Source organism: Schistocerca serialis, chromosome 2, assembly GCF_023864345.2.
Source record: "Schistocerca serialis cubense isolate TAMUIC-IGC-003099 chromosome 2, iqSchSeri2.2, whole genome shotgun sequence".
NCBI classification, from domain to species: Eukaryota; Metazoa; Arthropoda; class Insecta; order Orthoptera; family Acrididae; genus Schistocerca; species Schistocerca serialis.
The window spans coordinates 552,541,258-552,564,894 of record NC_064639.1 but is presented as its reverse complement, the minus strand read 5'-3'; the positions used below and the strand labels follow the sequence as shown (position 1 = coordinate 552,564,894).

Here is a 23,637-nt window from a genome sequence, read left to right as displayed (position 1 = left end):
TTATTGTTTTTAGTGAAATATTTCAGTAAATTTTAATTCAGTGCTTTAACTTCATTGAGTGTTCCAGTGGCTGCTAATAATTTTGTGAAGTTTTGTCAGTATTGGTATTACTTGTGGTTCAGTAGTATTAATATAAGTAGTTGATTTCTTTATAGAGAGAGAATTTTGAGACCGCTATTGTTTGTTCCATAAATAGTTCCCTGATGTAACTGAATTTAGGTAATGTAGACACACAGTTTTTTCAAAACTGTAAAATTTTACCATGAGTGAGAAGTGTGGGCTCTGTTGTAGGTCGTTGAGTAGTGGGTTATGGTGTGGGATTTGTTCAAAGTACTTTCATTGGGGGGAATGCAGTGGGGAAGCCAGTGGGCATTCTAGTGAGATCCTCTCCTGGGAATGCAGAATCTGTAGTAGAAATAAGTTGATAGTGGAGCGAACTGGCAGTTGGCAAGAAGACAGCTAGGAGTAGGAGGTATTCTGACAGTTATACATTGCGTATATGCAATTTATTTGACCGACTGTCAGAGTTGAGCAGAGAGGAGCCTCTTGTAGCTGTAGGTGTAGGGAACATGCAGCAGTTCTCAGCAGTTAGGAGGCCTAGGTGACCTGCCAAATCTAACAGAAAGAAGACGGTCCTGTTGCTAGGTAGTTTGTATGGTAGAGGTATGGGCCAGCAGTTGCAGGAAGTGTTGGGGAGTAAGCAACAAGCCACCAGCAGTGTGATGCCTAGTGTAGGGTGGGATTAGGTGACTGACAGCATAGGGGAGCTATGTAGGAATTTTACAGAGGAGGATCAGATAGTGATAGTGGGTGGAGCAGGGAACAGTCTTGATAGGGATGGGGAATGTAGGTGGTGACCTGGTAAATATAGCTACTCAAACTGGTTACACTAGTGTGCATTTCGTGCAACTGATTCAGCATCATGATCAGCCTCATCTTAATGCAGCTGTTAAGTGCATTAACATGGGGCTGGAGTACGCCCTGATGGCAGATGGCATGGGCCACATTTCAGTGGTGCCAGTTGAGTCTATCAGTAGATCGGGTTTCGCTAGGCAAGGCCTGCACCTTAATAGGTATGGGAACTGGAGGCTGGCAAAGCTTATAGGTGACAGTGTAGCGGGTGGTGGTAGGATCACTCATGGAAAAATTCCTGTAGTAGTTGGTGTTAGAGCTGCACATTTTCTAAATTGAAGTCAGCTGATAGGTATAGCTGCTTAAAGGAAATCCCTCTAAGTAAGGGCTCACCTTCAGAGGATGTCATGTTTCCAAGTAGAGAAGGAATTAGCATATTTCATCAAAATATAAGAGTTATTAGAGATAAAGTTCGTGAACTGCTTATAGATGTTGACTCTGAAATTATTGGTATATTGGAGCACCACTTAAATAGTTTAACAATTCAGAGGCTTCCTTTACCAGGACACAGGTTAGCTGGCTGTTTTTCAAGTAGTTCCTCGCGGGGTGCGGTTGTGGCCATATACATAAAAAACAGTATCCCATTTGAGTCCATAGACATATCACGACACAACACTGAACAGATATTTGAATGTTGTGCAGGGGCAGTTGAATTTAATGAAACTAAACTTCTAATTGTTGTTGTTTATAGGTCCCCTAACTCTGACTTCAGAGCATTTCTGCTCAAGCTAGAGAGGATTCTTGTTCACTTTGTAGGAAGTACCAGAAATTAGTTCTATGCGGTGACTTCAGTATAAATTTTGTATACTATGGCGTAAGACAGAGGATGTTGGTGGTCTCCTAAATTCATACAATCTGATGCAGACTGTGTTTTTTCCAACTAGGGTGCAGGGGAACAATAGCACAGCCATACACAATATCTTTATTCATTCTTCATTCCTAGATCGGCATTCTGTTAGTAAAGGGGGGAATGGCCTTTCAGACCATGATGCACAAATTTTGACACTAAAAGGCTTTTGTGCTAAAAAAATGTCACATATAATTACAAACTATGTAGGAAAGTTAATCCAACAGAAATAGAGAATTTTTTGAACCTCAACAAAGAACAAGAGTGGCAGGATGTTTATAGTGTCAATAACATAGATGACTAATGAAATGCTTTCCATAACACATTTCTCATGCTCTTTGAGAGTTGCTTTCCATTACAGCATTCTAAACAGGGTACTAGCAGTAAAAGGCAGCCTGGGTGGCTGACTAGTGGGATAAGGATATCATGTAGAACAAAGTGGGAATTATATCAAAATGTTAGAATCAGTCACAATTAAGCTACAGTAGCCCATTACAAACAGTACTGTAAGGTGCTTAAAAAAGTTATTAGGAAGGCAAAGAGTATGTTGTACGCAAATAGAATAGCTAATTCACAGGATGAAATTGAAACCATATGGTCAGTTGTGAAGCAGCACGTCAACAATATAGAGTCAGTTTGTAGTAAAAATATTTCTGTTACTGATAAATCAGATATATGTACAGTATTTAACAATCATTTTCTGAGCATTGCTGGTGAATTAAATAAAAATTTAGTTTCTACAGGAAATCATATAACTTTCTTGGGAAATGTGTTTCTGAGATTGATGTCTGAAATACTCCTCTGTGATACAGAATACTGAGGTACAGTACTGCACATGTTAGCCCTGTATTTAGCCATATTTGTAATTTTTCCCTTAGGAATGGTTAGTTTCCTGAACAATTAAAGTATTTTTATTTATTTATTTCATGTTCCATAGATCCAGTCAGTGAGTCAATCACAAGGATATGGAATGTGTCAAATTGCACAGGTTTCAATTTAAACTTACAATAAATACAAGAGCAATTCAATGCCAAATTGTACATAGTTTAAGTAAGAACAGTTCTGCAAGGTTTGCAGGAGAGCTTCTGTGAAGTTTGGAAAGTAGGAGACGAGGTACTGGTGGAACTAAAGCTGTGAGGACGGGGCATGAGTTGTGCTTGGGTAGCTCAGATGGTTGAGCACTTGCCCGCGAAAGGTGAAGGTCCCAAGTTCGAGTCTCGGCCCGGCATACAGTTTTAATCTGCCAGGTCATGCTTGGGTAGCTCATATGGCCTGCAAAAGGTAAAGGTCTCGAGTTCGAGTCTCGGTCCGGCACAATGTTTTAATCTGCCAGGAAGTTTCATATCAGTGCACACTACACTGCAGAGTGAAAATCTCATTCTGGAATCATGAAAAAAGGTTGTATACATGGAAGAAGCCTGGAGATACTAGAAGGTATCAGATAGATTATATAATGGTAAGACAGAGATTTAGGAACCAGGTTTTAAATTGTAAGACATTTCCAGGGGCAGATGTGGACTCTGACCAAAATCTGTTAGTTTTCCTTTTATCCCCATTTACTTATGATATTTATCATTTTCCTTCCACTTCACTTCTAGATACAATTTAGATTTTGATTCTTGTCTCTGATCAGTACAAATACCTTAAGTCCTTACCAGCTTCCAACAGTTTCTTGTCTTGCATTCTCCCATGGAAATTTATCTTCACCCCTTTCCCTCTTCTTCTCTGCCTTTCACTTTTCACTAGCTCTTGCTGCCACAAGGGATCATAGTCTCTCCAAAATTATCCTCATTAGTCTTTTTCATCCTTTCCCCTTTCTAGGAAATAGTCTAGTCTCATCCTTCACTTACTAACCATTCCCCTTCATAACAAAAATTACTGTGCAGAACTAGATATTGTAATACTTATTGCAGAAACTTACAAATTGCTCTCACAATGTTGACACTAGCCTTGCTTATTAAAACACTAAAATGTCATTTGAATCCATTCAAGGTGTTATATTCACAGACTGCTCAGTACACCAGATCATTTTCACCATTACACAAATAATTGTTTATCAGAAGGTAAACAAACTTTTACTGCTGCACCATAGTTATAAAACAGCTACTGATTTAACATTTGTTGAACTCACCCCTGATATTGGAATATTCTTCAATTGTCCCTCTGCTACATAACCATATATTTCAGATGAACTATGAATAGTAGGAAGAATTTCCTTAGGTACTTGCATATACCTACAAAACATAAAATGGTTGTAGTAATTTCCATTATTTTTCAATCTAAAACATTTCTTTATTACGTGTTACAATTCACTACAATTTATATGCTCACTGTACTGCAAATATGAACAAATAAGCAACAAAGAAAATTAAAATTTTAGTTGAAGTTTCTAAACTGAAAATCCTGATCTTGAGTATTCACAGAAATGAATAATGTGGGTATAAAAATGTAAGGTTGTGACGGAAGGAAGCTAGCTATGCTGAATGTACGTGCATTTACTGTGTTCAGCAGCAAGTTACACAGAACCCTCAAACAAAGGAAAGAGCACTGTCCACAAATGACAAGAATTTGGGTTCGAGTACCAACCCAGCATACAGTAGGCAAATTGATTAGTTGGGAAGTTTCAAAATAGCACACACTCCTCTGCAGGTTGAAATCAGTCCCATAGACTGTGGCTACAACATTTCTCTGCAACCTTCTTCCCTCCAGAAGTGTTAGTGCAGCAATATATGCTGTCTTCAGTGAAGACTGGATGGATGGATTTACAATTGTTGGGGACTAAACAGTGTTGTTGTCAGCACCCTTTCTCAGGGTCATGGCATTGTATTGATGTATCAGTAGTTACCCTTGTTAAAAAGTGGTATGTATGTATCAATAGTTACTCTTGTTAAAGTGAAAAAGCAAAGGCCTTTTAACCCTAACACAGTAAAAAAAAGGTAAAAAAGAGAATTCACATAACCTCTCCTGCCTGTCTATTCATATGACTGGAAAGTAGAAGAGAGGTAATAGCAGAAGTGAAGTTGAAGGACGACTATGAGTCACATTCCTGTTAAGTCAGTTATCAGCAAGAACACTGCCCATTAAGGTAAGGTTCCAGGTTTGAGTCCTGGTGTGGTACACAGTTTTAATCTGTCAGGAAATTTTAAAGGAAATACAGATTTCAAAGGAAATAATAAACAAGTAATAATGGCAATGAGTGTGGGGTAAATAAACAGTGGTGTTCTGGGACAAGAGAAACAGTAAGAGTACTGTAATCAAAATTGTGAAAACCGCGAGATAAGCAAATGTGCATCACTGGTACAGTATTCCTTAAGCAATACTCAGTAACTGGTTGCTACTACATGACATTCTTCCAGTGAGCTTGCTACTGTGGATTTATCACACAGCTAAAACCAGAAAGCTGAAATATGGGGAAGGGAATTGACAGTCACTTTACATCATAGGTCCTATACATATGACTGACCACTATGATGGATTACAACAATAGGTTGTGGTTTTGGATTTATTGTCAGGATAATAAGAAAGGTACATGCATTACAAATAAGATTCCTTTACACTAACAGTTAACAATATGTCAATGACACAACTGAGTGTTAAGAGAGCAACCTCTGAGATATCAAGATGACTTGGTTGTTACTATCTTACTGTCATGCAGTGTCCTTCTGGAATACACTGAGTTACTTTTCCAACTATGCTGCAGTAAATAATGGTTATCACTGAGGGTGAAAGAAACAATCACAAATAGCATATAGTAACAGCCTCAGAACATTTTTTTCTATATACAAAGAAAAGTATGAATTGAGAACTAATGAATGAAAAACAAACTCTATTAGCTCACTGGCAAGATGTTCACATTCCACTTGGCATCAGCGATGTAATATATTCTGTAAAGTAACCAGCAATTACCAAGAAAAGTTAATCAAAACAGCAGACCATTAGATGGGCATGTGATTGCTTTGTACATCATACATGTGAGCAAATCACTGTTATCACTTACTGATTGCATGGAAATCTGGCCAAACTATGGAACACATGGGATCTGTGTAGCAATACGACTGAGATTTTATTGTCTAATTACTGCAGGGTTGTGTAGTTTAGTTTCACTTTGTTTTGCCCATGTTGAGTAAGAACTTTACATTAGAGTTTATAGTTATTCAGAGACCAAGAACCACACTGAACAGTGAAGTGAGGCTGTAGTTGCCAAATACATTAAGAAGTAATATCAAAATAAAAAGAATTGGCACCTCCAATTTTGGAGTGATTAGCATTTTGAAACTTTTGTTGCAGAAGTAAAACTGGTTGGGAGTTCATAATAATAGTTGCAATACACTGGGCACCATATGATGATTATGAGGTATTTGTTAAACAGTTACAGGGATTTTCAAGTTATAAATGGAATGACACATGGTAATACTGAGTGGACATTTTAATTTAAATGTTCATGGCAGCTATACTCAAATCCTTGTCATTTCATAAAATCCAGCTGTCCTTCATACAATTTACATGAAGAGTTATGGTAATCAGCAATGCCACTATTGGAAACATTTCTACAGAAACACAAGGTCCCAAAACAAACTGTGTAAACATTCACAGTTAAACTAAAGGACTAATGAATGACAAAGAAACTGAGAACTAATAAATGAAGAATGAATTGTATTAGGACACTAGAAAGATGTATATAGCCTACTTAGCACTAGTGAAAAATGTTAACTTTTACAGCTGGAAATGTCACAATCAATAAAATGTTCTGTCCTGTTATGCTGTGATTGAATGGATTTCACATTAAAACCCAATGTTTTGTCCCCATCTGCAGAGGACATTTTCAAGTGGGACCATAACTTCTTTGAATGTCCAGTTCACATCTTGGCTCACTACTGACTGCAGCAAAATTCCTCTTCTGCATACTTCAGCACAGAGGTGTGACATCATCACGTTTTGGATACCTTTGCACAATTGGCCATTGACAACTCCCATCATCCACTGCTGCTATCACCCCACGGTAACACCAGAATCCACATGCAATTCAATTTCATGCCCTCCTCCTTCCTACTGAAATTCTTGGGGTGTTTTACAATCTCTCTGGTCTCTCTGTATAGCCTCTCATGGTATCCACTTGTGTCTATCAGTTCTTGAGTCCTATGAAAATGAATATGTTGGTTTCCTGGCTGCAAAGCATGTTCTGCAACAGCTTATTTGTCAATCTCATCCTCTTCTAGTCATTTCTTGACAATTCTTTGTGTAGTGCCCACATACCCCCACCCCACCAACTACACAGAATCCTATAAATTCCTGCTTTTTCCCATTTGGCGAGCACCCTTCACTGATTTTAGATGATACTGTATCTTGCAGATGGGTTTGTAGATTACCATGATGTTCCACTTTTTCAAGATTTTTCCTATGTGGTCAGTAATGTCCTTAACAGAAGGCAGGAAATCTTTCGATATCGCTGGTGCTTGAGTATTTCTATGATTTCTGTGTGGTGGTCTTAATGTTCTTTTTACCTCAGCAAACAAATAACCATTCTTGAGCAATGCTTTAGTTCCGCTTCAAGTAGCTCTGCTTCGCTGATGTTTCTTACTCTATCCATCAACGTTTTTATGATGCCTCACTTTTGTTGTGGGTGATGGTTCAAATCCTGGTGTAGGTAACGGTTTGTGTGCGTGGGTTTTCAGTAAGCTGTATGGCCCAAGCTACCGTCTTCTTTCTTGAAAACTAGCACAACAAGAAATTTTAATCTTCTGCCTGCCTCCTCCTTCTCTATGGTAAACTGAATCTTCAGCTTGATCCTGTTGAAACATTTGTGAAAACAACCTAGTTGCTCTCTATCATGCCACCACAAAACAAACGTATCATCTACATACTGGAACCAAATATTCAGTTTCTTGTTCACAGAGTCTAATGCCTGCTTCTCAAATTTTTCCATAAAAAAATTCATTATAACTAAGCTTAAGGAGCTACCCACAGTGACACCATCTGTCCGTTCATAGAATAATTGTTCCATTTGAGATATGTGGTTGTGAGACAATATTTAAACAGTTCTGCAATATCAGGAGGAGATATCCGATTCAGCTGTTGCAACACTTCATTGAGCGGAACCATAGTGAATCGCAATACCACATCAAAACTAACTAACATGTGCTCTGGATGGACTACTATGGCATTTAAATTACTGATAAAACGTGCCAATCCCCCTTGCAAATCTCCTCCACAGATGGGGATGAGACATTGGGTTTTAATGTGAAATCCATTTGACCATTATATAATAGCCCAGAATATTTTATTCATTGTGATTCGTGAAAAATGTAATATATTCTGGAAAGTAACCGGCAATCCCCAAGAAAATTCATGGGGATATGGAGATCAGTTGACACTGCTGCTGAACATAGCAGTTCATTTTCCATGGCAGAACTTCCCCCCACAATGGCATTCGTAATACTGGTTACAATTACTTGGCAAATTACTCACATGTGGCGGTAGTCAAGGTGAGCGTCCAATTGCAGCAATATTGCTTGTGATAGTTCGCTGTGACATGTCGCTTGTATTTGGGGGCCTTTACTTAATGCCTTCCTGGGTGGAGCCCCAGTCCTGAACCGCAATGAAGTTAGCCACAGGGTTACGAGGCATGCAATCCAGCTGTGACAGCACAGCTGGAATGTAGTACTGTCACTTAGCAGATGGATAGCAGGCAGGGAAATGTATTCATGGATTTACACGCAATATTCTAAATAGTATGTAAGTAAGCTGGAAAACATTTGATGATAAGGTTTCTAGCTGTCATTACACTGTTCCAGGATATTTTATCACAAAAAAATGATTGTCCACTGTCAATTTTCTCACAGACTTAAAAGTCACTCAATCGGTGTTGTAATTCGCACACCAACAGCTTTACCCCACACTTGCATCAAAGACAATCACTATTTTCTTGCTCTACATTGTGTCACGCCTTGCAAATGGTATGTGCTGGATAGCCTTTTCCTGTTCATTGAAAACAGCCTCTGTTGTGGAATGATTTTTTTCTTCCCACATATTTCTGTTTTCAAAATGAGCTGCTTATTGTTCTGACTGTGAAATGCAGTTAATGTCGTGTTTAAAGAAAGCTGTATGTTTCTTGAAAACAATCAGTTCACTAGCTGTAGGGATATCATTCATTAAGCCTAACAGTTTAGAAGTGATTCTGTCTTTTCATTCCTTCAAGGCCACAGGGTTCTTACAGGTGTGACGTTCAATGACTTGCACCAGTATTTCTTCTCATTTATTCTGTGCCAAAAGATTCTCATTGATTGCGACAAGTGTACCATCATTTTCTGTGGATGCCAGAGGCTGAAAATAATAGGCATTCATTTGGTATATGTTTGCACATGTTACAATGCACACTCAAATGGACATGTCACAAATATCTATGGGTGCAAGTTTTGTGCTCAGGTCACATCAGTTTGCAGTTGTATTCCATGAAGCTGCCTTTGGTCAAATAAGCTTTTGTAACTTTTGAGGCAGATGGCACTTCCTAACCACTATCCTCCTGTACAGTGAGGTCCTTGTCCATTGCTCCACTTGATTTATGCCTGTAATGAATATCTTTCATCACTATATGCCACTCAAACAATTTGTGTTTAACAAAAGACACTAGCTCAAAAACAACTTCATCAAGATGCTCATCAAGCTTCCCCTCCAGATAAACTTATTTCAAAGTGTGACACATTCTTTTTATGTGCACATTTGTGTTCAGCCCAGCATACAGTCTGTGGCAATGCATCCAGCAATGCATGTAATGGAAACACTTCTCCAGAAGGTAAGTGAAAAACTCAGTAGTATACGAATTGCCCTCTAAGGTTACTAATACAACAGGAAGCATAATTTCAAATGTAAGATGTCTGCTTCCTGTAACAATGTCCTCAGAATCTTGTACATTTGTCCAAGCCTTGCCTACATGGCATGGGGAATAAAGTCTTATTTTCAGAGCACCCACTGAAACTTGCCACGCATTAAAGAAAGTTTCTGCACTGACTGACATGAAAACTTTTGGTGAAACTACTGCAACCTAGGTTTCTATTTGAAAAATAAGTATTTTTGATCATTCTATTTGATATGAGGAAGCCACATGGAAATCCTTGTCTCATACCATCAAACACCAATAATGTCATCAGTTCAAAATCTGTTTCCATGAGCCCATCTATACAAATCCAGTAATTTGCATTGTTCCTCATAATTAACAAAAAATTTGTATTTTCATCTTCAGATGCAGCTCCTTAATTGTGTTCTGCCATCTTGTAAAATAACACACATGGGCTATTACCTCCATCAACTTCATGCACACGACTCATCACTGGTAGAATAAAGTGAGGCCGAGCAACTTTCATTTTTATAGTCCCGTCTTGTTAACAGATTAATTCTTTCAAGTTTGAAGTCAGAAGTTAAGTCTCATATTTTATCTAGTATGGCAAGGATGGTGCTTTTATTGGTGACATTCAGTGCTTTAATTTTCTTTTCTGTTTTGTGAATCCCAACTGACACAAGGTGATACAATTTTGACACAGCATGATTCATCTACAGCCTGAATGACATTTATTTTTGATGGACATTCAAAAATTTTATTGCTGCATTGTAATTGGTGCAGTCTAATGCCTTTACTTTTAGAGACAAAATTCTCATATCAATGATATGCATAATAGTGTCTTATACTGTTGTCAGCAGCTGAATCTGAGCCATATTTCATAAACATTTGCCGTGTAGACTTCACATGTTCCACTTCTCTTTTGTTAAAAGATTCAAATGATGAAAAGTGCAACTCTTGAGATTTTATCCATATCTCATGACACAAATCTAAATTTTAAATCCTGTGTCTTGTTTACTACCCATTTTCCATTATGAGCCTAAAATAGGTGACAACACTCAAAGAGAGATGTTGAAGCAATGTATTTCTCTTGGTATCTATGAAACTGTTTTAAAAACACACCTTTTATGAGTGATGAATGTGCCAACAATATCACTGCACTGCATGATTATTCTAGCACATTTTAAGATAGAATTATACCATTTCCATTAAGGGCCACAGACTATTGCACCATACCACTATTGACTTTAAAATGCTCATTCGGAAGTGATGTCAAAATACCATCTCACACAATGTGACAGACACAATATTGGTTTTCACATATTTAGCTGTTTCATACTATAGTTTGCACCTTGTCATTTCAAGGCAATGGCTCACTGAAGATTATCACCAACACATCATCCTCATAACTAAATGTCATTCAGTGATGCATCAATGATAATAAGCCTTCAAGAGATACTATGATAACTGATACAAAAGACAAAAATTGCATGTCTTCAGTACAATGTAGTGGATAAGGACATGGATCACAGAGCTGAAGGAAGTGTTAGGTTTGTGCATAAGTTTGCAATGTTTTTGTTTTGTGTGTTGGTATTCCAGTTGCTGTGGGTTTATTTATTAACTGCTATTTTTTATTTGTAGTTTACTGTTGCTATATGAGTTTACACCTTGTCATTTTGTTATCAGTGGGCACTAGGAAATGGAGTGCCAAATGGAGAAATCTGAACATTTGCACTGTGTATGGGGATAATACCATTGGACAGAACACAAGACGAAAATGGTTTTCTCATTTTAAGGAGGATCATTTTGACATTAATGACTCTCCACATTCAGGAAGATCTTAAAGGTAAAGGAAGATCATTTGAATACATTAATCTACAATGATCCACATCAGCATACTTGAAAACTAGTGAAGGTGATACCCATGATCATTCCATCTTCGTGTGACATTTACATTCAATGGAGGAGGTTCAAAAATTGGGTGTATGGGTACCACATGCTTTAAGGCAAAATCACAAAAATCAGAGCATGGACATATGTGCATCTCTGTTTGCTCATTATCAATTAGCTCATGAAGAACACTGATTATTTCTACCCTGTATTATTACTTGTGATGATAAATGGTGTCTCTATGCTAACATATGGAAAAGAAAGGAATGATCAAGCCCAAACAAAGCAGCAACTCCCTGTACAAAGACCTGCACCCATCCTTAAAAGATAATATTATGCATCTGGTGGAACAGCGACAGTATGGTGTACTATGAATTGCTTCAACCATCGCTGCTGCCATTTATTGTCAACAACTGAGACATCTTGCAGATGCAGTCCAAGAACAGTGATCAGGAAGACTGTGTGAAGTGATGCTACTCTACAATAATGACAGCCCACATTCTGCTAGACTGACAAAAAACACTACACAGAAGCTGGGTTGGGAAGTCAGTCTGCACCCACCTTATTTACATGATCTCGTGCCCTTTTCTTTTCCACTCTTCACTGAGCTACCTTCCAGGAACTTCCTTTCTGGATGAAAATGCACTTGTAACATGACATTATGAGTTATCTGCCTCAAAACCAAGTGATTTCTTTTGTAGCAGAATTGAAAAGTTACCTCAGCATTGGCAGACAGTTGTACATAGTGAAGGAGAAGATATTATTGATGACTAAAGCCTCTGTTATGTATATCTGATGTGTTTATTAAACTTATGGATAAATGCAAGAACTTATGTGTTAACTCAATGGGTTTGCACCCACTATTTGCAACTTTTTTTAATCTTAGCATTTTTAACAGTCTGGTATTTTCTTATGAATGTAATACAATTGTGCTCTGCACTATTTGATGTTACTTACATATAAATATGCATTCTCTAAGGAATGAGTTTATTCGATTTTGTGACCTCTGTCTGATTACAAAACAAAGGATGAAATAAATACTTGACTATTTATCTACAAACATATGGTGATTTCTGAGTGGGTGGTTGAGCAGGAACCAAAGAGGACAGCTTATATTGCTGTGACTGAAATGGGCAGCAATACAGTATGGGTATGGTGTGGTGACAGGAAGGGCATCCAGCCACCACATAAAATTAATATGCCAAATCCAGTTAACCAGAGCAGCAGACCCAGCATGTCGGGATAAATGCTTGGAAAGAGAGATTTCCATGTACTTCTCTGCAGTTCGTATGCACTTTCAAGTAAACTACAGTAGTTCAAAAGAAAAATGTCTTTTGCATGCTACAAATTAAGTATTTTTTACTTATCTTGCTGCCCAGATGTCTTAGTTACAAGGCATCTTCAGAAATACCTTCTGAAATATTACATGATTTTTTCACCTGGACATACAGGTTATTGTTTGCACTTATAGGTTATAGATTTAAAACAGTTCATTCAGGTTTTATAATAAAATGGAAAAGTACTTCAGATCAGTGTCTCATTCATTATTTTTAAGCCATACATCTTTCTCTCGCATGGCAAACTGGTTGAAGGTTTGCAATTTTCTTTATGGTCATTGTACTCAACATATAACAATTCAACTTACATTTTCTGTGTATATAATCATTTGTTTTCATGTCTTTCTCTCTTGTAGTAGGTTTGTGATCATTTTCTCTTAAATGTTCTGCAAAGGTTGAGCAGCTTGTAGCACATTTCCAAACTCTAATATGTTCTTTGTAGCGGGTGCCGAATGTTCTGGTGGTTTGTCGTATATATCTTCCATCACATGTGTTGCATTGTAGATGGTATATTCCTGCTTTCTGGTAGATGTCCATGTCTAATTATTTTTTGAATGTACTTTTGGATTGACACTTCCATTTCGAATAATAAGTTTTATACCTTGCCTTTTGAAAATATTTGTTATTCTGTGCATGAGTTAGTACCTGTTGGTCTTGTGTAGCATCTTGAACCTTCTTTCTTTCATGTATTCTTTGTCACTGTTCTCCTGTTGCTGGGCGTGCTTGTTTCTGTGTGATGTTTTCTTGTATTGTTGTTTTTGACTGAGCATGTGTCACGTTTATTGACTGTATTTGTTATTTAATTTTTGTTTAACTTTGTGACTAGATTACTACTGTACCCACTGGCTTTTGCTTTTTGTGTGATGATCTCTACCTCTTCCTGGTAGTTTTGTGTGCTGAGTGGTGCTATGATGAGTCAAAAAAGTCTCAAGCAGATCAATGTTTCTGTACCCAACAAATGTAGAAGAAGTACAGGTTACAATAAAAAGTCTCAAAATGAAACACTCTGTAGGTGTAGATGATATACCTGATTTCATTATAAAGAAGTGTAGGGATTTGATTACTGAGCCCTTAACCCACCTATGTAACCTATCTTTTGCTACATGAACTTTTACTTCATGTTTGAAAATAGCAAAAGTAAAGCCATTATACAAGAAAGGCAACAAAGATGATATTTCTAACTACAGACCACTGGCACTCCTGTCTGTTTTCTCAAAAATATTAGAAAGGTTTTTCAATAAGAGGCTAACAGACTTCTTAGAGGAAAATGGCATTCTGTCAGAATCTCAACATTGATTTAGAGCAAACCGCTCAAACGAATCAGCAGTTCACTCCTTTCTATTAGAGGCACTGATAGCATTAGGCAACAAAAAACTTACCATGGGCATATTTTTAGATTTGTCAAAGGTATTTGACACCATAAATCATGACAAATTGCAACACAAGCTAGAAAATCTTGGCATTAGGGGAACAGCTAACAACTGGCTCAGCTCTTATCTTAAGAACAGGGAACAATATGTGGAAATAGATCAAGAAAGGGACAATGTCATTAGGAAATATAATTCCAAGCTACTGACTATTAAATATGGAGTGCCATAAGGATCAGTAATCGGTCCTGTTCTGTTCTTACTCTATGTAAGTGACCTAAACATAAGCAATGACATCAGTAAAATATTTCAATTTGCTGATGATACGAGTATTCTAATTACAGGAAACTCGGAAGAAACTCTTGTAAAAAAACATAAAAGAAGCCACTGACAGGCTAACATGTTACTTTGATGACAATGACTTAATAATAAACACTGAAAAAACTGTAGCTATGGATATACACACAGCACAAACAAAAAAAATTGATATCACCTAATCTAGAGCTATATGGACAGACAATTGCCATAACAGCCTGTACCAAATTTCTTGGACTTCATCTACAAGACAACTTGAAATGGAAATCACATATTGAGCAAATGAACAAAAAATTAAGTACTTCTTGTTTTGTGTTACATACATTAAAAATTATACTAGCTGCAACACCCTTCAGTGTGTGTATTATGCAGTTGCACACTCTCACCTCTGGTATGTGATATGTTCTGGGGAAATTCTGGAGAAGCCATCAAAACATTCAAAATTCAAAAAAAAAATTATAAGACTAATGGAAGGGGTAAATAATCGCAAATCATGTAGACCATTGTTTCAAAAAAGGATGATCCTGCCACTTCCTTGCATATATACTTTAAAATATAACGTATTTAAGGCAAAACTTACATACAAAAAGACCACTCGTCACTCAAAATCACACAATACACAGCTACGATACAAGACAAAAATTTGATGAACATGTTCAAAGCGCCAACACAAAGTTATTTCAAAATGGCCTTATCCATCCTAGTATCAAACTACACAATGCCTTACCAGATACCATTAAACACATACAAACATTGGTCACTTCAAATCTAAACTGAAGTCGTACTTGGTTGATCATTGCTTTTATACAGTAAATGAATACCTACAAAACTAAATATTTGTGTTAACCCAATGTAGTCTCATTCAGAAGAACATTAGTATTTTATCTCTCTGTATATAGTGTAACAACATTTATTTAAGTATTCATCATTAATTGATATATTAATGTGTGTTATTACATACAAAGATATATTGTATGTAAAACAGTTAATATTAACATAAAAATCCAAATATCTCTTGCACATTGTGCAGCTGTAGATGAAAATGTATCAATAAATCAATCAATCTACAAAGCATGTAACTGAGTGCTCGTTGCTTCTGTGAGTGTGAGTTGAAGTCTGATATATGATAGTGTCTGTTGTTGTAGGTTTATGGCTGATTTCAAAGCTATGCTGATTGGTTTCTTTTTTCATAAGTATTTCTAAGAAGTTTATTTGCTTGTCATGTTCTTTTTCCACTCATGAATCTTTTTATGTATTGTGTATGTATGTGCATGCATATCAATCAGAATCTACTTTTTGGAGTGGAATTTAAGCACTGTTCATTAAACTTCCATTAAAGAACAGTGTAAGTTTTAAATTAATTTTCAAATAATAGCAAATAAGGGCAAACAAGCCTGTTCACTGAGTTCATCTACTATGAATTAGACATATGCCATTTAGTAAAACCATTAAGCATATGTGTATACCAATAGTGCAGGGAGGTGTGTTGGGTAGTCAGCACTTAGTTGTTCTACAAAAAGAAAAAACTCATTCTTAAGTCATAAATGCAGGTCTAATGTTGTATGTCCAGCTCCTTGGAAACAATTTTGATCATCTAATTTTGAGAACCATGTGATATAGCTGAAACACATTACTTCTACTCTGGATAAATATTTTGAGCTACTGAACAACATACTGTAGGAGGTATTCCCAACTTTCTGATGACAGATTTGGAATTATCTGAAATTAATTAATTACGAAATAATTGACATTAAAAGTTCAGACCCTCGAAATTTCAGTTGCCCATTTTTCTTGAATGCCTGCAAGATTCTGAACTTTGACGATATTTTATTGCTGTATTTGTTCTGACATGGACAACACCTCTTTCTCATTAATTAATTTGATCAGTAATCAAGATTTCAAATAATTTAGAATCATAAAATATTTATTCATCAATTTATTAATTATGTTGGTTGTGGTAAAAGTTCTCTCTCAGATAACATAAGTCGCTTCATGAGGTCTACAACTACATCTACATCTACACTGATACTCCGCAAGCAACCCAACGGTGTGTGGCGGAGGGCACTTTACATGCCACTGTCATTACCTCCCTTTCCTGTTCCAGTCGCGTATGGTTCGCGGGAAGAACGACTGTCTGAAAGCCTCCGTGCGCGCTCTAATCTCTCCAATTTTACATTCGTGGTCTCCTCGGGAGGTGTAAGTAGGGGGAAGCAATATATTCGATACCTCATCCAGAAACGCACCCTCTCGAAACCTGGCGAGCAAGCTAAACCGCGATGCAGAGCGCCTCTCTTGCAGAGTCTGCCACTTGAGTTTATTAAACATCTCCGTAACGCTATCACGTTTACCAAATAACCCTGTGACGAAACGCGCCGCTCTTCTTTGGATCTTCTCTATCTCCTCCGTCAGACCGATCTGGTACGGATCCCACACTGATGAGCAATACTCAAGTAAAGGTCGAACGAGTGTTTTGTAAGCCACCTCCTTTGTTGATGGACTACATTTTCTAAGCACTCTCCCAATGAATCTCAACCTGGTACCCGCCTTACCAACAATTAATTTTATATGATCATTCCACTTCAAATAGTTCCGCACGCATACTCCCAGATATTTTACAGAAGTAACTGCTACCAGTGTTTGTTCCGCTATCATATAATCATACAATAAAGGATCCTTCTTTCTATGTATTCGCAATACATTACATTTGTCTATGTTAAGGGTCAGTTGCCACTCCCTGCACCAAGTGCCTATCCGCTGCAGATCTTCCTGCATTTCGCTACAATTTTCTAATGCTGCAACTTCTCTGTATACTACAGCATCATCTGCGAAAAGCCGCATGGAACTTCCGACACTATCAACTAGGTCATTTATATATATTGTGAAAAGCAATGGTCCCATAACACTCCCATGTGGCATGCCAGACGTTACTTTAACGTCTGTAGACGTCTCTCCATTGATAACAACATGCTGTGTTCTGTTTGCTAAAAACTCTTCAATCCAGCCACACAGCTGGTCTGATATTCCGTAGGCTCTTACTTTGTTTATCAGGCGACAGTGCGGAACTGTATCGAATGACTTCCGGAAGTCAAGAAAAATAGCATCTACCTGGGAGCCTGTATCTAATATTTTCTGGGTCTCATGAACAAATAAGGCGAGTTGGGTCTCACACGATCGCTGTTTTCGGAATCCATGTTGATTCCTACATAGTAGATTCTGGGTTTCCAGAAATGACATGATACGCGAGCAAAAAACATGTTCTAAAATTCTACAAGAGATCGACGTCAGAGATATAGGTCTATAGTTTTGCGCATCTGCTCGACGACCCTTCTTGAAGACTGGGACTATCTGTGCTCTTTTCCAATCATTTGGAACCCTCCGTTCCTCTAGAGACTTGCGGTACACGGCTGTTAGAAGGGGGGCAAGTTCTTTCGCGTACTCTGTATAGAATCGAATTGGTATCCCGTCAGGTCCAGTGGACTTTCCTCTATTGAGTGATTCCAGTTGCTTTTCTATTCCTTGGACACTTATTTCGATGTCAGCCATTTTTTCGTTTGTGCGAGGATTTAGAGAAGGAACTGCAGTGCGGTCTTCCTCTGTGAAACAGCTTTGGAAAAAGGTGTTTAGTATTTCAGCTTTACGCGTGTCATCCTCTGTTTCAATGCCATCATCATCCCGGAGTGTCTGGATATGCTGTTTCTAGCCACTTACTGATTTAACGTAAGACCAGAACTTCCTAGGATTTTCTGTCAAGTCGGTACATAGAATTTTACTTTCGAATTCAATGAACGCTTCACGCATAGCCCTCCTTACGCTAACTTTGACATCGTTTAGCTTCTGTTTGCCTGAGAGGTTTTGGCTGCGTTTAAACTTGGAGTGGAGCTCTCTTTGCTTTCGCAGTAGTTTCCTAACTTTGTTGTTGTACCACGGTGGGTTTTTCCTGTCCCTCACAGTTTTACTCGGCACGTACCTGTCTAAAACGCATTTTACGATTGCCTTGAACTTTTTCCATAAACACTCAACATTGTCAGTGTCGGAATAGAAATTTTTGTTTTGATCTGTTAGGTAGTCTGAAATCTGCCTTCTATTACTCTTGCTAAACAGATAAACCTTCCTCCCTTTTTTTATATTCCTATTAACTTCCATATTCAGGGATGCTGCAACGGCCTTATGATCACTGATTCCCTGTTCTGTACATACAGAGTCGAAAAGTTCGGGTCTGTTTGTTATCAGTAGGTCCAAGATGTTATCTCCACGAGTCGGTTCTCTGTTTAATTGCTCGAGGTAATTTTCGGATAGTGCGCTCAGTATAATGTCACTCGATGCTCTGTCCCTACCACCCGTCCTAAACATCTGAGTGTCCCAGTCTATATCTGGTAAATTGAAATCTCCACCTAAGACTATAACATGCTGAGAAAATTTATGTGAAATGTATTCCAAATTTTCTCTCAGTTGTTCTGCCACTAATGCTGCTGAGTCGGGAGGTCGGTAAAAGGAGCCAATTATTAACCTAGTTCGGTTGTTTAGTGTAACCTCCACCCATAATAATTCACAGGAACTATCCACTTCTACTTCACTACAGGATAAACTACTACTAACAGCGATGAACACTCCACCACCGGTTGCATGCAATCTATCCTTTCTAAACACCGTCTGTACCTTTGTAAAAATTTCGGCGGAATTTATCTCTGGCTTAAGCCAGCTTTCTGTACCTATAACGATTTCAGCTTCGGTGCTTTCTATCAGCGCTTGAAGTTCCGGTACTTTACCAACGCAGCTTCGACAGTTGACAATTACAATACCGATTGCTGCTTCGTCCCCGCATGTCCCGACTTTGCCCCGCACCCGTTGAGGCTGTTGCCCTTTCTGTACTTGCCCAAGGCCATCTAACCTAAAAAACCGCCCAGCCCATGCCACACAACCCCTGCTACCCGTGTAGCCGCTTGTTGCGTGTAGTGGACTCCTGACCTATCCAGCGGAACCCGAAACCCGACCACCCTATGGCGCAAGTCGAGGAATCTGCAGCCCACACGGTCGCAGAACCGTCTCAGCCTCTGATTCAGACCCTCCACTCGGCTCTGTAGCAAAGGTCCGCAGTCAGTCCTGTCGACGATGCTGCAGATGGTGAGCTCTGCTTTCATCCCGCTAGCGAGACTGGCAGTCTTCACCAAATCAGATAGCCGCTGGAAGCCAGAGAGGATTTCCTCCGATCCATAGCGACACACATCATTGGTGCCGACATGGGCGACCACCTGCAGATGGGTGCACCCTGTACCCTTCATGGCATCCGGAAGGACCCTTTCCACATCTGGAATGACTCCCCCCCGGTATGCACACAGAGTGCACATTGGTTTTCTTCCCCTCTCTTGCTGCATTAAAGTCAGTGCCGGTCTAATATGACTATAAAATATCTGTGAAAGCCAGTGTTTGGAAGGCTTCAGAGCGATAAAGTTTGATAAATATTATTTACTAGACAGTGTTATTAATTATCGTGATCACATTACATGTTGTTTTACATTACTTTCATGTTCCTGTCACTGTATATTATGCCACCATGAAATGTAACTGAAGATGTGAGTCTGATAAATGTTTGGATGAGTTTCTTTCATGTGTGTTTGAAAACAATGAGATGTATGTCTCTTTGCCTGCAAAAACTGTGATTCCTATTAACTGGAACAGCTCATCACATTTAGTGTATACAAAGTAGGATTAACCACTCTTAAAATTAAATTCCTGTTTGTCCTACATCATTTGGCACAATCTCCATAGCACCAGTTTGCAGCATATCTTTTCAGTACGGACATGATACTTGCAAGATATGTAAAAACTGAGTGCAACTTCAAATACACATAAGGGGTACATCAAAACCCTCACTGAAAAATATCCTTTCCATGTAATTTAACTTTTCTGTAGTGTTTTTCCAGTTATAGAAATTTTCTTTCATAAAAGCTGTTTCTTTCCGTAGTCTTACATGGTCACCAAGTAGATGGACCTAAAGCACTCATAGCAGAAAACACTATCACTCTTTCCTGTGTAATGTAACCATGTATAATAAACAATCTGTTCCAGTTTGCAAGAACTACTCCTTCACAGAAATTTATGAGGGTAGAATGTAGAAGCAATTAGAACTTGTGTAATATTATCTGACAGTTAGTAGCTTCAAGGATGCAACAGTTTGCTTCAGTCATAAGCAAAAACTGCTGTCAATCAAAATTGTAACTGCATATTTGCTGATTTGCAGCATAACTTTTATTACTGGCTCTGCTTGTCGATCATGTACATCACTATGTGAATTTTGGGGAGCATAAAATGACTGTCTTGTTCCCCAGACTTTGAAGTATGGGGTGAGTGCCCACTACACCCTTCTTCCCAACTATTATGGTGTTGACCCAGAGCCTTGTCCATCAGAGGCAATGATCTTACTAACTCCTCATGATACAATATCACTTCATGGGCACCTCACATCAGTTTGTCAGTCTTCTGGTTTCTTCTTGAACTTAATTTTGGAAGCAACCTCATGCTGTGTCTAAGCCATTCTCCACAATATAGAACCTGTTAAACAAGACAGACCACCAAGGCATGCATGAGAACCCCTATGGAGATCAGAAAGTATGGAAGTGGTAATGACGTCTTCCTTGACAGCCCAGTTGCTAAAAAAAAGGAAAAGAAAAAGAAATATCTGGTTTTAATATTATGCCACTGAAGTAGTAGCTGAGAGTGCAATGGCAGTAGCAAAAAATTTATCAAGGCCTATTCAAAGGAATCATAAAAATATTTGTCATAACTGATTCAGAGAAATCAATGAATATCTCAATACAGGTTGGTAGAGAAAAATTTGAATTTCATTCATCCTGAATGTGAGTCTGCTGTGTTAATCATTGCTCCAACTCATGCAGCCATTTGATAAGAGCATTGCCTGTAAAAAGCAAGATTCTAAGTCTGAGGACTTACCTGTGTACAGTCTAAATTTGAATTTTATATTTTTCACTGAATATGCTTATGCCACTGTTAATGATTTCAGGTGTTCATATTTTACTAACTTTTTATTTGCACTGACAATACCACAGTAATGTGCCATGACCTTAGTCCTCAGCTTCAACTTCCAACACATACAGCAACATATAAGAAACAAGGTGGTCATAGAGAAGGCCTGATGAATGGAAAAGGCAAGTTTGCACTTGCAGTCAAGCTAAGCATGAAAAATCAACATTCATATATAACTGATTTGCTGATACAAGTAAGAATAGATGCCTCTTCTGGTGTATCACAAAGTATTGAGGCCTCTATGGATTCAATGCAGGTGACAATCTCGTAAAGTTGATCTGAACTCATTTTTCAAAAATTGTACTGATATCAGTTCAACAGCCGACACATAGTGGAATTATTTTAGGTCTTGTAGCCACAAATAGCACTGATCTTACTGACAGCATCGGTACAGAGACAGGGATTAGTGATCATTATGTCATAATAATAATAATAATAATAATAATAATAATAATAATGGTTTATTTGTCCATAATAACTTTTACAGTCGTGGACATAGTCAGTCAGTACATACATGAACAACATAGTTTAGTAGTAGAAATAAGGTACATACAACATTAAAAATCCTTGATGGAGTACAAACATTTAGCAATTAACAGCTGCTTTAATTTTATTTTAAATATGTTTCCTTTTAACATTTTTATGGTATTTGGCAATCTGTTGTAAAAAAATCTTCCAGCAGAAAATGGATTATGATTGGTTGCTTTTTTTATTTCTGAATTTTATGTAGTAATCCTCTTTCTTCCTTGTATTGTAACTACGGATATCACTATTTATTATACTGTGCTCCATATTTTCTTTTACAAACAGTATAGTCCTTAGAACACATAATTAATACACTGTTAGTATATTATACTTAATCAAGTATTCTCTACAGGATTGACATTTACTAATATTCACTATTATCCCAATTGCTCCCTTCTGGGCTCTAAAAGCCCTATCCATGTATACTGTTGGTGCAATAGTTATTGGAGTTAATAACTTTATCAAGAACACTAGGAGAGCTTTTATTCTCAAAAGACCAGATAAGCAGTTGTTTGCATTCCACTTAGACAATGAATGGACATAATTTATTTCCAATATGATGGACATACAGGAATTGTGAACAGTTAAACTGATTGTGAACTGCTCTCTTAAGAAGTATGTGCCAAGTAACTGGATTAAGGACAGAAAAGCTGCACTGTGGTTGAATAAGAAAATTCAGGAAATTCTGAGAGGACAAGAGATTGCTCCCCTCTCAGTTGAAAAAAAGAATAAGGAAACGTCAACAGGCAAAAGTTAGCGAAATTTGTGTGTCTATAAAAAGACTGATTTGCAAAGCATATAACTAGCACTATCATACATTACCAAAAGATCTTGCTGAAAACACGAGAAAATTTTGGCCCTAGATAAAATTGCTAAGCAAGTCAAAGGCTTCTATTCACTCACTCATAGATCAGTCTTGTGTGGCAACAGAAGAGATAAAAAGAAATGTTGAAATTTTAAATTTCACTTTTAAAAAATTATTAATGCAGGATTGTTGAGTGTCGTAACTGAATGCTACTATTAATTCAGGCTAAACATGCATGATACCAAAAAATGTTTCCCTGCTACAGTTCTTTTATGGTGATCATTGCATTATTAAACACTTGCCTGACAAGGGAGCAATATAACAAAGATGTGGCAACACAATAAAAAGTAACAAATACCATTAATTAAGAGCATTTTACAAACTGTCACTTCACTTTGGTATAATTTGACATGGCACTTTATGTGCAAAACCTAGTAGAATGGTATCTAAAATAACATTGCTGACTTTTGGCAGTGTGTATAGTATCACTGTAACTGACTGTAATTACACAAACAATCAACAATCCAATTACAAACAGTGACTCTTACGTAAGAGGGCAGTCATTGGAATACTGTACTGAGCTGACTATAGGCACTGAATGGCACAGTCCAATTGCTGATCTGGAACTGTGTCCACGGCACATCATGTTTTGTGCCTGTAAGCAGAAGTATATCCATGTCTGCCAGTACAAGAGGGAAGCAAAGTAGCTCACAATTGACACTGTTCCATATTGGCTGTGTCCACTCTAATCGGCAGACATATCACAT

General features: G+C 37.8%; 1 protein-coding gene across 1 annotated transcript in view; it reads right to left on the bottom strand.

Moving 5' to 3' along the window:
* Positions 1-23,637, bottom strand: part of LOC126456202 (glycerol kinase-like) — a 213,854-nt gene that overhangs the window by 115,303 nt on the left and 74,914 nt on the right. The window contains exon 6 of the mRNA XM_050091956.1: positions 3,891-3,993. Coding sequence (XP_049947913.1) covers positions 3,891-3,993 — 103 coding nt within the window. The remainder of the gene's footprint in view (positions 1-3,890; positions 3,994-23,637) is intronic.